The following is a 13384-nucleotide window of genomic DNA, read 5'->3' as shown; positions in this document are numbered from 1 at the left end:
AAGAACAGGCAACACAAGAACCAGTGAGTGAAAGAAGGGAGCAGGTGACAAGGCAGCTGCAACTGTTAGCGCTTCAGGAACACGTATGGGATCCAGACAGGAATTTCTAGAGAATGCAAGTGAAACTCAAGCAAGATAACCAGTGCTGAACTAAAAATGCCAGGGGTCCTGCTGCTGCAAGAGGGGAAGCTCTTTGTCATTTTTTCATTCCCTTAAAGAGGGACCATTGTCCCACTGCCCACATAAAAGCAGTCAGAGAAACCAGCCTTGCTGCTGCTACAACATACACTGACCTTGCAGCACTAAGACCTTCTGAAATGGGGAGCAGACAAGGTGTTGTCTAGATCATAGCAAGAGAATATTTAACTCACTAAATCCCCCAAGGGTGGAATTTCCAGCTTAGGGACAAAAAAAGGCCTTTGTTCTAACTGGTTTTTGAAGATTGCTTTAATGGGGCACTGCCTGCACTTCCAGAAGCACATGCTTTCCTCTAGGAATCCGGGCCTGCAGAAAAAAGTGCTCAATCATTTATTTACAAAGCCATCCTAAAGCAGAGGTGCAGTCTTTCCCAGGCTCTCTCTTTTGGATGGAAATGCACACGCTTTCATAGCCAATATACAGGCATAATACTGGTATTGGGGATAGTTACAAAAGCATGGAGAGATAGGACAAAGGGGAATGGCTTCAAACTGAAAGACCAGGTATAGATGAGGTATTAGGAAGAAATTCTTTCCTGTGGCGAGGGTGAGGCCCTGGCACAGGCTGCCCCATCCCTGAAGTGTCCAAGGCCAGGTTGGACAAGACTTGGAGCAGCCTGGGAGAGTGGAAGATGCTACTGCCCGTGGCAGGGGGATTGGAATGAGATGATCTTCAAGGTACCCTCCAATCCAGATCATTCTATGATAATATGCAAATTTTATGCACTGCATGTTTTCTCAGGCTCCAAAGTCTGTTAGTTTGTTCCCTAGGAGAGAAGAGAACACTCCTGCTCTCTGGTGGAGACAAAAAATGGATAAGCTCCCATTTGGTTCAAGTTTTACCTGGAGAAACATCTTTTTTAATGGCTCAGTGCACAGTGAGTGAAAATGTTCAACAACTCTCCCCTCCAAGCCTGCTCAAGAATTAGCAGAGTAGCAAGGGAGGAGAAAAGCTACCTCGGTGGTCAGCAGCTAAGTCCAACACTGCTCCTGCAGCTTCATGAGCTCCTCCTGCTGTGCCCTGGTTTGTGAGGATGTATCCGTTTGCAGAGTTTGCAGAGGAGGTCACCACTCGGACCATGGTGACAGTGGGGGCTTGCTGAACGACGTGGATTGCGTGGCACGGAGGCTGCTGAGAAGTCACTATGGACGCTGGCATGTAGGCCACTGGTTTGGCCACCAGGGTGGATGGTCGGGGAGGAACAGCCATAATCACTGGCTGGGCACTCACTGGAGATCCTGAACAGAAAAGAGAAGCACACCTTAACAGGAGAGGCAAAAAGACCCCCATTTATTTAATCTGTGCACTTCCAGTCTACTCAGTGCTTCAGCACTGGCAGGAACGGAGGTAAAAACAAGCAAACAAAAAAAAACAAGACTTCAAAAATACCACCTTCAAACTTCTCCTTCCTAATGTACAAAACCCCTACTTGTCAACTGAGCACATTTCGGTGAATAAAAGCCATAATAAACATAAGAAAATATCCCAAACCAAGCTTTCCTTAATGAGCTTTGCTTTCCAATCTCACCCTACACCCAGGTCAGCACAGCCGACAAGCAGATATTTACCAGGTTCTGGCCACAGCACCAGAGCTTGGTGTAGCCAGGCTGATCTTATCCAAAGGCTGGTAAATGACAGCAAGTGAGCTGTGTGCTGCCATGGCTACTCTGCTGTCAGATCTTTACAGCCACCTAGCTCAAGGTTAGATCAGCTGTTTCTACACATTCTGCCCCTCATCCAAAGGGGTGTCACAAAAATGGTTTGAAGTTGTACTTGTACCATCAGTCTCTAACACTAAAATGGAAAGAGAGTCCTGGATCCTCCCAAAAAGCACTGCAGAAGCCTTCCTGTGGTGTCCTCAGCATGGCACATGTGACAAGTGAACAGCCAGCCCCTGGAACAAGAGCTACTCACCGGGTGCACTCTGGGAATACCGATACTCTGGAACTGAGGCTAGCTTTGGCCCAAAGTCGTGATCGTGTGGAATGGGTGAGCCCTCCCGTGACAGGCACTCTGGAGTCTGTAGGCCACTAGAGTGAGGGGACAGCAGGCCAGGGTGAGTAGGGGAGGCAGGAGCACTCCTGAAACACCAAAACATAGTGTTGGCAAGTGCAGATGCATTTTGACAAGACAGCAGCAGAAACCCAAAGTTATGTCCAGTAGAGGATTCTCTAGGAAGGACAGCCTTTTCTCCACACCACCCACTGCAGTCCTGATGGGAAGAGCTGAAAGGTAGACACAGACCCCACAAACACTCCAGCTCCAAATATTATTGTGTTATTCCTTGCTGAAGGAAACTGGACCCTTCAGAGCACGGTTAATATTTCATTGTTAGACCCACTGCTGACAGAGAATCACCAAATGCTGCATGCTCAGATCAGTTTTATTACTTCAAGTCATTCTCAAAGAACCTATGTGAGAGTTTGAGAGTGACAGGGAGAAGAAAGATGCAAGTAGAGACAAGTGTCTGGCCCTGCATATAATTGCAGAGCAGTTGCTTCCCCTTCTCCCTGTTGCCTCCCTCCCCAGCCACTTGGTTCCCACCTCTGGTCCCAAACGTGTGAGGAATTGTACATTTCTTCAATGACAAACCAGAATAAAAAGCTGAAAAATTCTCCTCCTGTTTCCCCTACATTTTAACTGAGAAAATAGGAGGTGTGGGAGGAATGTTCCATGAAACTGCTCCGGCTAGTGCTGGATTCCAAGTCTTCTCCTCACAGCTAAAGGGCTCAAAGAAGCTGTCACTGCACAAGGCAGTGGAGCTGACTGAAGCAGCCACACAGAACTCCCATTGCTCCACTGCTGACAACCACCATCAAACTGATCTCCCAATAGAAGAGTGTTTTAAATACCACAGAAGTTATTCCCACTATGATCTAATCCACATCTAAACACAGCTTTCCTCAAATCAGAGATTGGCATCTGAAAACACTCACTCCAGTGATAACTGCTTTGAATTTCTTTGAAATGATGCCAAAACAGATACGTTATTTGATGCATTTTTCTAGCTTGCTTCTGGATTTTTTTTTGTTAAACACTTAAGAAGTCAGAACAATTTTCAGATTATGCCTCAGGACTAACTACATAACCTCTCAAACTATAAACAGCGAAGCATACTCACTGTACTTCAGGAGAAGCTTTGGTTTATGTTCTTTGTAATGAGTTTGGCAGAGAGATGAGAGGAAATTGAAGTTACCTGGAGGAGAGAGGCCCAAAAGGTGTTCGGAAGCAGGACACTCCTCTTTGCCTTCTTTTTCTAAAAGCTTGCTCTACAAGTTTGGCTTCAGAGGCAGGGTCAATCCTCCAAAAGGAGCCCTTCCCAGGCTCCTCTTGGGAGCGTGGGACTTTAATAAAGTAACGGTTCAAGGAGAGGTTGTGCCGAATGGAATTCTGCAGGAAGCAGAGGAATGAGGTGATTGTTTTGCCACAAAGAAGTATGTTACAAAGACAAATGGGTTGTACCACACAGCTTGGAAAAATAAATCCACATTGCCAGAATCAGTGTTGAAGGTAGAAACAAGTCACTCAACTCACACAGCTCCAAAGTCACAGGAGAACAGCAGGAGAAAACCTGGGGGAAAGTGTCAGAATTTCTCTTAACCAAGCTGAAAGATAGGGTTGCTTGGTACGAACCATTACTTAAATACATCTGGAGCCAGAGCAGTGACTTCTCTGTGGAAAGCCATGAAAGCAGAGCTTTTGCTGAGGCAGGGGGAAATCACTGTAAACCACATCAGAACTCTCAAAAGACAGGCTTTATTCTTGGCAAGTGGAAAAAGTTGCCTGAGCCTGTGCTAACTGTTCACCTGCCAAATGATTACCAGGTTGCCCAAACATGCCCTAGAGGACACTGCATATCCCAGTAATCACAATGCAAGGCAGCCAACATGCCCTCAGCCAGCTCTGGGCGGAATCCATGAGCTCTGTGGCACTCTGCAGCTCTCTGGATGATGACAAAGCTGTTCATCCCTTCCATTGTAACAGCCCATCTCTTACAGGGTGTAGCACTGCCTTTTGGGCTGGGGAAGGGCTCAGCAAGCCTCTGTGTGCACAAACTCATACCTCTTCCACTTTCAAAAAAAAAAAAAAAAACCACAAAAGCTTTTCTAGCAGGTTTAGACAATCTCTTCACTGGTGAAGCCTTACAATGCCACTGGAGGAGAGAGAAAAAGGCAACTTCACTCCCTGCTGAAATGCAGCTCTCTGAAGCAGGATGCAGCAACTGGTTCACAAAGCACAGCTCTGCTGAGCAGGTTAGGGCAGGAAGTGAATTCCACAATTAATTAGAACTGCAGGGAAAAGCCAGGGAGGCAGAAATGTATTTATTCCAACTGCACTCAAAGTGCACCAAGCAGTACTGCTCCTGCCAGTTGCACACAGTGAAATCAGCAGCTGCAAGAGCCTTTGCAGCTGTATTAGTGTATTACATTCAAATGCCAACACCCATGGCAGAGGTGTGATGCCAAGAAAAAGTCTGAAAGCAGGTGGAGTTGAGGTTCTTGAAACTTTGGAAGCAACCCGCAAGTGAACGCTGAAGTTTGATTTAGCATGTGTTAACTACATCCAAACTCTCCTCTGAAGCTGGTCAGATCTCCTTGAGCACCATAGGGGGTCCATGGACTCCCAGTTTTCCGAGTTCCCACTCAAATTCAGAACTTGCAAACTGTGACACAGGCAATGCAGTTGATACACTGGGAAACCAAAACATCTGTAATGATTTAAGGTGCTAGGATTAAAAATTGTAGCCTCAGTTTTAGGCTGGATATCCTCTGCTTGGAGAAATCATGCCAAAGGTGAGGTGAAGGATTCAGCAAGTATCTGGGCAGAGGAGTGACTGATAGCAAGGATGTAGGGAAATAAAATACAAAATGAATGACTACAGCATTACAAGAGAAACTAGAGAGCCCAACAGTAACACACTACAATGCCCTACAAAGTATTCAAAAAAAAAAAAAAATCCCAACAAAACTAATCACCCACAAATGAACTAGTCAGCTTGTGTTAAACAAATTCACTCTGGGAACAGCCAAAGCAGCTCTATTCCCAGTGGCCCAAATCTTTAATAAATGCATTTCAAAGCATATAAGCCATGTCAAAGTAGTTTAAAAGCTTGTCAGTGTCAAGAACTCACCTGCCAGCCTTTGTCAGCAGTCCTGTAATATGGATAATGCTTGGTAATGTGGGCATAGATCCCACTTAGTGTTAATTGCCTGTCCTGTGCTGAAGATATAGCCTGCACAATTAGCTGAGCATAAGAATAGGGTGGCTTGGATTCATCCTAAGCAAGAAAAAAAAAAAAAAAAAAAGAACAAAAATTTAGTCACTAGCAAAGAATTCCTACACTGCAGTGTACCACAACTTAAAAAGCACATTGGGCTGTAATTTTCATTGATGCCAAGAGAGCAGCAGGGCAGCTAAGAGAGCATCAGCTCTCCATTGCTGTTTTATGCTGCCACCATCCCATTTAGCACGAGCATTTGTGTTCAAACAGAGCTACAGGGCTGATTCAGATGAAAGTATCTCCTTCCATCTACCCACAAACACACATAAACCCCAACTTCAATCTGATTCCATTCCCCACTGAATTTCCCACACATGCTTACACCAGCACAAGGAAAGGGGTCAAGACAGGCAGCTGGAATCAGAAATAGAGTATAAGTACATTCACTGTTTTCTGTGCTCATGAATTAAAGCCTTCAGTTCTGCCCAGCTACAGCTCCACTCTGCTGGAAAGGCTGGAGGCTGTATGTTACCAGCCCTCCTCCCAGCAACAAGCCTAACATGAAACCTGATCCCATCCCTTCCCTTCTCCAGCAGGATTTGTTTCATTCTAGGAAGTTCAATTTGTTTGCTAGATCTCGTATTTCCAACTCTTTGCATTACCCCACCAAGAACAACCCTTCTTGTCTCAAGGGAGAATTAACTCTACTAAAAAAATTATCTAGTAGTATGCTCCCCCACCCAATCCCAAATCAGGTGGTTTTGGATATGGAGCTTGTAAACTTTGATCTGAAGATCAGCTCACCAAAATTCCATTTTATCATTCTAACTAAGTTATTTTTTAATCTAGATTCCACTTGCCACTCTCCTCCATTTAACGCCTACTTGACAGGCCTTCATGTTTGTTTTAAAGTCTGACTACAGACTTCTCATGACAAGGATCTGGTTTCTTCCCCTGCTTCTGCTTTCTCCAACTATGTTTTGCAAAACACCATTAATTAAATGAAGAAAATGAGATGCTGAATTTTATGTGCCTCTTCTTTATGAGATCTTGATTTATCAAATAAGCAAAAATATTATTCTTGCTTAAACCCTTTAGTGAGTGATTTGAATACATTTTAGGCTGCTAAGCAAACAGAGACAACCACTAAGCCAAGCACAGTTTGAAGGAATGACCTTATGGCCAGGGTGTTCTTAAACCCCTTTTAACTCTACCCAGGACTGGCAATAACACCCCAGGCTTTAATAATCCTCCCAAGGAGCACTGCTGGATAAGTAATGATTGTGTGAACCTTTGGGCTGTCCCCGCCAGATGCATCTGCCTGCTGCTCTGATGCTGCCTTTGCCGCATACTCTGCTGCCAGCTGCAGATCCGAGGTAATGTTGTGAACAAAACGATATCCTGAGGATCCAGCACCACGTGGACTGGCTGGGCAAGAGTTGGGAACACTGGAGAGGCAAAACAAACCAAAGATAAATACAGTTGTTATTTCATTTATTACCAAGGCACGCAGTTCTTACTCTCGAAGGTACAGTAAAGCTCTCTGGTCATGGAGAAGCAGATGCAATGGCCTTACTTTTGCCCCTGTGGCTTATCCAAAGCCCAGACAGATTGAGAAAAAAATCCACCAGAGATAAAATTGGAATTTCTACAAAATCCTGACACTCCCTGCCATATGTACTTCCTGCAATCACAACAGAGCAGCGTTTCAAAGTATTAAACAACTCCTTTGTGTTTAGAGAAGCACTTCAAACTTCAAACAACATCCAGTGTATGAGGGATGAATATTTAAGTAAATGGATAGTTTGTTATTATGACTTGTTAAGGAACAACACACCAATCTCCTTGTAACACAGATCATAGTTAATCAATCCTTCTAAGAGACAGTTGTACAGCATCAGAGCTCAAGCACCCGAGCAGGGATCTGCCATGAAGGTCCCTAACACCACATCTGAGCTCCACAAGGCCATACCCTGACACCTCACAGCTGGAGACAGGCATTTATTGCCTTGATTCACCCCACACTCATGCAGGCAGCAAAGGGGAGCTGCACTCACTGCCTGCACACAGAGGTAGCCCAGCACCAGTTCTGGCTGGAAAAGGCACGTTCAGAGTGGCAGGGCCACCACAAGATGGCATTACAGGAACGGTGACTGAGCACCACAGGCTGTGAAAGGTAATGAAATGCTACAAACACATAAAAGGGGGCTATAATTTGCAACATCACTCAGGCACACAGAAATGAGCGCTACAAGATGAGAACTAATTAGAAAGGCTTGTCTAGGGATCACACGTCCTTGATTTTTCAGGTTGGAAGAATCAAAGAAAGGTTTGGATTGGAAGAGACCTTAAAGATCACCTTGTTCCAAGCCCCCTCTCATGGGCAGGCACACCTTCCACTGGACCAGTTTTTTTCCTAGCCCCATCCAACCTGGCCTAGAAAGACTGGAGGAGAGGGATGAGTCTGGGAAGCTGAAGTTCCCTTTTTCTGTCTCTCCCTGTCCTGTGCTGTCCAGAATTAAGGGATTCAGTGCCAGAACAGCAGGATGCACAGCCAAATCCCAGGATTACAAATGTCTTCTAGGAGCAGAGAAACAGTAAACAAGAAAGCAAACCAATACACAGAAGATTTACATAGCAAAACAAGCAGTTCAAATTGTATGAAAAGATGCAAATTGAAGCTCACAGCTGGAACTAGAATTCAGTAAAACTGGCATAAACAATCCTCTTACTGGTGAAATGCCCAAAAACTGACACAAACAAATGCTGACACTCATCACAGCACTGCACCAAATGCTGTATGAAAAAACACTGAATGTGGCCCTTTCCTCAAAAGGTGGCTGGCTGGATAGCTTCCCCCACATACACACAGGAATGGAGAGGAGCAGTGAGACAACCCTTGTTTGCTCACTGGGCAATATCTTGGGTGCAGGAGCAATTTGTCAGTGTAAGGGAATGACCATTTCCCACCACAGTCCAGCCTGAAAACTGAGAAGTGCTGCTACTCCTTGTGGTGTCTCTGCAAATGGCTGCAGTGCTGAGCTCAGCAGAACCCAGACTGGTTTCTTTTAAAAGTGAATTATAGAATGGGGGAGCTGGGGGCAGAGAAAAGGCAGCAGAATAATCCAGCAACAACAAACCCTTGCAAAGGGAACCCAAGCTCACTCCTGCCCCATATATCAGCCTTGTACAGCACCTGGTAATCCTGGCATTGCCCATCAATAGTCCTGGGCATTAATGGGTGATGCTGTTCAGAAGCACAGCAGAAGGTAAAGCTTTCAGGGAGTGCAAGGTATAAAATGTTGATGAGCCCATACTTATAGATCTCCTTTTGCTAGAGATAAAGGCATTTCTTACCCAGCCTTTCAAAGAGCAGAGATCTGTTTGTGCAGGAAAATGAATGAAAATTTCCTACCCCAAGCTTTGGAAATGGGTAATACCAAACCACAGAAGACACTCTTGATGTCTTAGCATTCACATGAGGAGCTGGTGTGAATTTAATTAATCTGCTGTCATTTTTCCATAGCTTCTTCACATACACACTTCTAACAATGTGCAGATAATTACAACGGAAAGCCATTTTCATACATGAAACAATGACAAACTAAAAACACAGCGATTCTTTTTGTGTTTGGCACCCGAGCAATTAATGTAACACACGGGCTAGAAGCGGAATAGGATGAAACAGTTTTCTGATTTTGTTATTTGTCTGCAGAAATACACAAACAGCAAACCACAGAGACAGCAGCCAAAACTCAGGACAAAGATATGGAAGGGAGAAAAGTTCTCCAATAAATCCACGCTCTGCAGAGCCATATTTCTTCCTTTTTCTTTTTAATAAATACATAAATAAAAATAGATAAAAGAATTTATTCCTTTGTTCAAGATCAGCAGAGCAAGAAGCTCAGTTTTTGCCTCTCCAGCTCTAGCGTCTGAATTTTTAGTATGCTCTCTTGCTAAAAAGAAAAACAAACAAAGGGAAAACCAAAGGGAGAAACCCATTCCTTGCAGAGCTGTGATTCTCTGGAGTGTTGACAAAGCCCCTCCAAACTAAAGTGTTAATAATTTGTAGAAAAGCCAGGCTCTCCCAGCAGATATTCACTGAAGAACAGAATAACGATCATCCCTTAAAGAAGCAGCTGCCCCTTGGGACAGCCACAGGTGATACCAAAGATTTGGAAGAGATACTAATCTTTTATCAGAATGAAGCCCTTTTGTCCAGGTAGATCTGCTTCCTTTCAGCCTGGATCAACGATCAAATCAAAAGATGTGGGGACAGAACAAACATCAGCGTTTAGGCACTCCAAGCACAGACAGGGTAACACATGCTGCTGAGTGTTCAAGCTCTCAGTCAATCATCACAGCTCTTCAGAAGGGAGGCAGAAAGAGCTGACTACTGGAAAAAACAAGGAGACACAATCTGTTCCCCTCCTGACATGGGACAGAAGGAGTGAAGAAACAGTTTTACTAAAAATACCCCTCTGAGGGTTAAGTTAAAATTAAACATTAGTGCAGTCAAAAGAAAACAAGCAAACACAATGCAGTGACATCAGTTTCCTGGAGTTCCTGGAATTCTCCTCACCACCCAAAGCCAGGGGCTGGCCAGGGATGCTTGCATGCACTCACACTCCCTTTAAAAATATTATGAAACAAAGAGTTTTCCCTACAAACACCTGTTTGCGCTATAAAACAAAAATGAATTGCAAGAACACTAATAATGATTTGTTGAATATTAACACAGTATCAATACTTGGCCAAAACTTGATCCATGCTGATACCATAACCTTTCACTGAGAAAAGCACAGCTAGGTCTGCAATTTCACCCTGCTCTGACATCCCACCACACTACTGGGATCCACGCTCACTGTCCACGCTGGCAAACTTAGACTACAAGCAATCCAAGCTAATTTGGGTTAAGCTTGCTTGTTATGGAAGAGAGCATTTTGGAGAGCAAGCGTTTACACTACTGAAAGACACAGAACATGGAAGGAACCCAGCTGCAGTTACCCAGTCTTAATCCTGTGGTACCATGGTTAATGCCCCAAGTGCCAGAGATCTTTGATATCCACTGAGGATCCAGCACCTCAACTTGAACCAGTGACTGCAGGCAGCCACTGAGCCACAGTTCTCTAAATATCATGCTGAGAGCTCAGCTTTAGAATCAGACTACAACCACGTGCTGAATCACACCAGCCCTCTGCAGCATGTTTTCCATTTCAGACTTAACCCTTCTCTGGCAGGAAGGCCAGAAAGACGAGGGCTGAAAGCAGTATCTGCAATACACTCACCCATGTAAGTGGCAGGATGCCCTTTAAACACGGGGCTTGAACGTTCTTTGTAACACCACAATTCACTTTCAACTCCTGCCAAGAGGAACCCAGCCTGCAAGTTCACAGCACTTGCTAGCAGCAACTAACTCTAAGCTGCTGCAGAGTGTGTACAATGTGCCGCATTGCTTTTGGAATGTCCACAATCACTTTGTTTAACCAAAGAATCAGCCTGCAAAAATAGGATGTACTACTGCGTGCATGGTGCATTCACACCAGGACACTGTGTGTTGCTTGTCTACTCTCATTTAAAAAAAAAAAAAAAAAAAAGGAGAAAGGATAGAGCAGATCCAGAGAAGGTACTGACAAGGATAGGTAGGATGACTGGAGATATGGAACGGATTTCATACAAACAAAAATTGTTTAAGACAGAAGCTGAGGTGCAAAGTGACAGAGCTATAAAAACAAAGCCAACAGGAAGTGTTTAGCTCCTGGCCTCTTGCAGCAGAAGAGATGGTGAGCACAAAATGAAACTAAGCAGCATGTCCAAAACAAAACAAAGTGCTTCTACTTCTGTGGCTAAACTGTGAGGTGACATGATGTAAGACAGGGCTAACGATAAAGTCTGTGTGAATGGAGAAGGCAGTACACAAGTTCTTGGGGAAAGAGAAGGACAGGGAAGCCATCAGGGGCTTGAGAAGACAGTCAGAAGTCCCTGGTCCAAGGCAGTCTCCTGTCCAAGAAAATGGAGGCAAACTACACCTAAGTCAGCATTACTCTGTTTTTTATGTTATACAATCCCCAAGACATCCATGTCTGAGGCAGAACACTGCTAGAGGGATCTGTTCCCTGGGCACACTGAGATTCTCACATAAAGATTTCCACAGTCTCTCAATACTAGGCACGTTTTATGGACTAGGCGGTAATAAAAATAAAAATGAAGCAACAAGTACTTACATTATTTATTTACGGTCATATTACAAGTCTGTGAACAATCTGGAAACCAAAACACTCCCAAATTCCTGTGCCAACTTCCCCAGAAGGAGAGGCAGTAGTAGAATGCAGGAAAGTTGCCCTATTGCTCAATCGAGGAATCAAGCTATGGAGGCTAAATTTAAGCCAAGTATATAGAAAAAGCACCTATCCTCTCTATGACAAAGAGGAAAGATTACCTGGGATCCCACAAAAAATTGTTCACCTGACTTGGAATCTGCACTGCTAAAGAAGAGCAAAACCATTGCTGGTTTAGGATATGGTATGCACATGGTAGTGCCTTTGAAAAATTCCCATGTGCACATTTGTGAAGCAGGTACAGACACACAGCAGGGATAAGTTACAGCCTTGGCAATGCTGCCAGTACACAGATTCCAGTCTGACTAGGCATTTTTAAATCCCCTGTTGGGTACAGGGAAAAAAAAAATCACCATTTCTTATAATCCTCCCCATTCTGTTCCTCGAATGCAAGCTGGAAGTGCGTTGCCCTGGGCACAAGGACAGTGGTTAGAGAAACAGCACAAACCTCTGACTACCACAATACTCCACTTCATGAGCCTACAAAAAGGGGCATGAAGATACAGGGACGCTTTTTATGTGAAACCAGCAAGAATCAGGTCAAAGTACAGCCCTTGGACTTGCGAAACAAGCCTTTCCACGATACACCAATCAGCAAGAATGACTGAGACTCCTCCACTGCTCTCACCTTCCCCAGCCTAGCCCCAAAATTCTAACTCAAAGAAAGGCAAGTCCTTGCATGTTGCGTGTTTCAGACAGGTTTCAGAAGCAATCACAAGTGGTTAGACTGCCAAACCAAGCTGGATTTTGATGTGAAAGGAGAAATCTGAGAGCTACCCTGCCTGCTTAGTGATGAAGAAAACCAAAGCTGTTGAACAAGCCACAAGTGAGAGAAAGTGACTTATCCACGAAAGGTGAAATTATAATTCGTCAGTGCTCCAGAGGTTCCCCTGGAAAGAAGTGACTTCACTCCAACTGTGGATTCTGTGAGCATTTTATACTCACTGGGGAAGAGGAAGTGCTCCTGTAACTGGTGACATCTGCAAGCCTTCCTCCAGCACATGGCTTGGCACATGTCCTCTAGCACACAGTCCATTATCTGCAATAAACATGCGTAGGAGCTCCCCAGCCCAGCATAGACTGTTGCTTCTCTTATGTGATGTATATGCATCATCCTCCTTGGCTTGTGGTTTGGAGACTTGGGTGATTAAAAATAATCACCTCTCTGTCCAACTGTGGGAGTTGTCTGAGCTGTGCATTCTGCCTGAGTGCAGGAAGTAATGTATAACTGAGATGATGCAAAAGAGCCTACAAAAAACCTGCCTTGGAGCTCTTCAGTGGCATTTCAGTTCAATGGCTCACAGTGCCCTGGGAAGAGGCAAAGCCTGAATGAAATGGAACAGGCAATATTTATGCATCCTGCTCCAGTGAGTGAATGCATCCACTGAAGCCAGGCTTCCCCTACACACCTTCAGAGTAAATCCCAAGGGTTGTGAAACAGCAGTGCATGGCTATCCTAGAGCCTATAAAAAGCCCCCCTCCTTTTTCCCAGCCAAGTCTGGATCAAAGCAGAGCCAGCATTTGCAGGTCTGCTGGAACATGGCTCACACATACTCATGTCATGCTTTATGGAATAAGAGCTCAATACATAATTTATCTACTACACACGCTTGTGAAGTAGTAATTA

General features: G+C 44.5%; 1 protein-coding gene across 1 annotated transcript in view; it reads right to left on the bottom strand.

The window, feature by feature from the left end:
* Nucleotides 1–13384, bottom strand: part of FOXK1 (forkhead box K1) — a 55778-nt gene that overhangs the window by 12391 nt on the left and 30003 nt on the right. The window contains exons 3-7 of the mRNA XM_030284572.4: nucleotides 6711–6867; nucleotides 5330–5476; nucleotides 3395–3588; nucleotides 2113–2279; nucleotides 1155–1436 (exon numbers count right to left, since the gene is read on the bottom strand). Coding sequence (XP_030140432.2) covers nucleotides 1155–1436; nucleotides 2113–2279; nucleotides 3395–3588; nucleotides 5330–5476; nucleotides 6711–6867 — 947 coding nt within the window. The remainder of the gene's footprint in view (nucleotides 1–1154; nucleotides 1437–2112; nucleotides 2280–3394; nucleotides 3589–5329; nucleotides 5477–6710; nucleotides 6868–13384) is intronic.

This window comes from Taeniopygia guttata, chromosome 14 (genome assembly GCF_048771995.1).
Source record: "Taeniopygia guttata chromosome 14, bTaeGut7.mat, whole genome shotgun sequence".
Classification (NCBI taxonomy): domain Eukaryota; kingdom Metazoa; phylum Chordata; class Aves; order Passeriformes; family Estrildidae; genus Taeniopygia; species Taeniopygia guttata.
The sequence above is the reverse complement of the archived record's forward strand: the minus strand, read 5'-3'. Positions and strand labels throughout refer to the sequence as shown.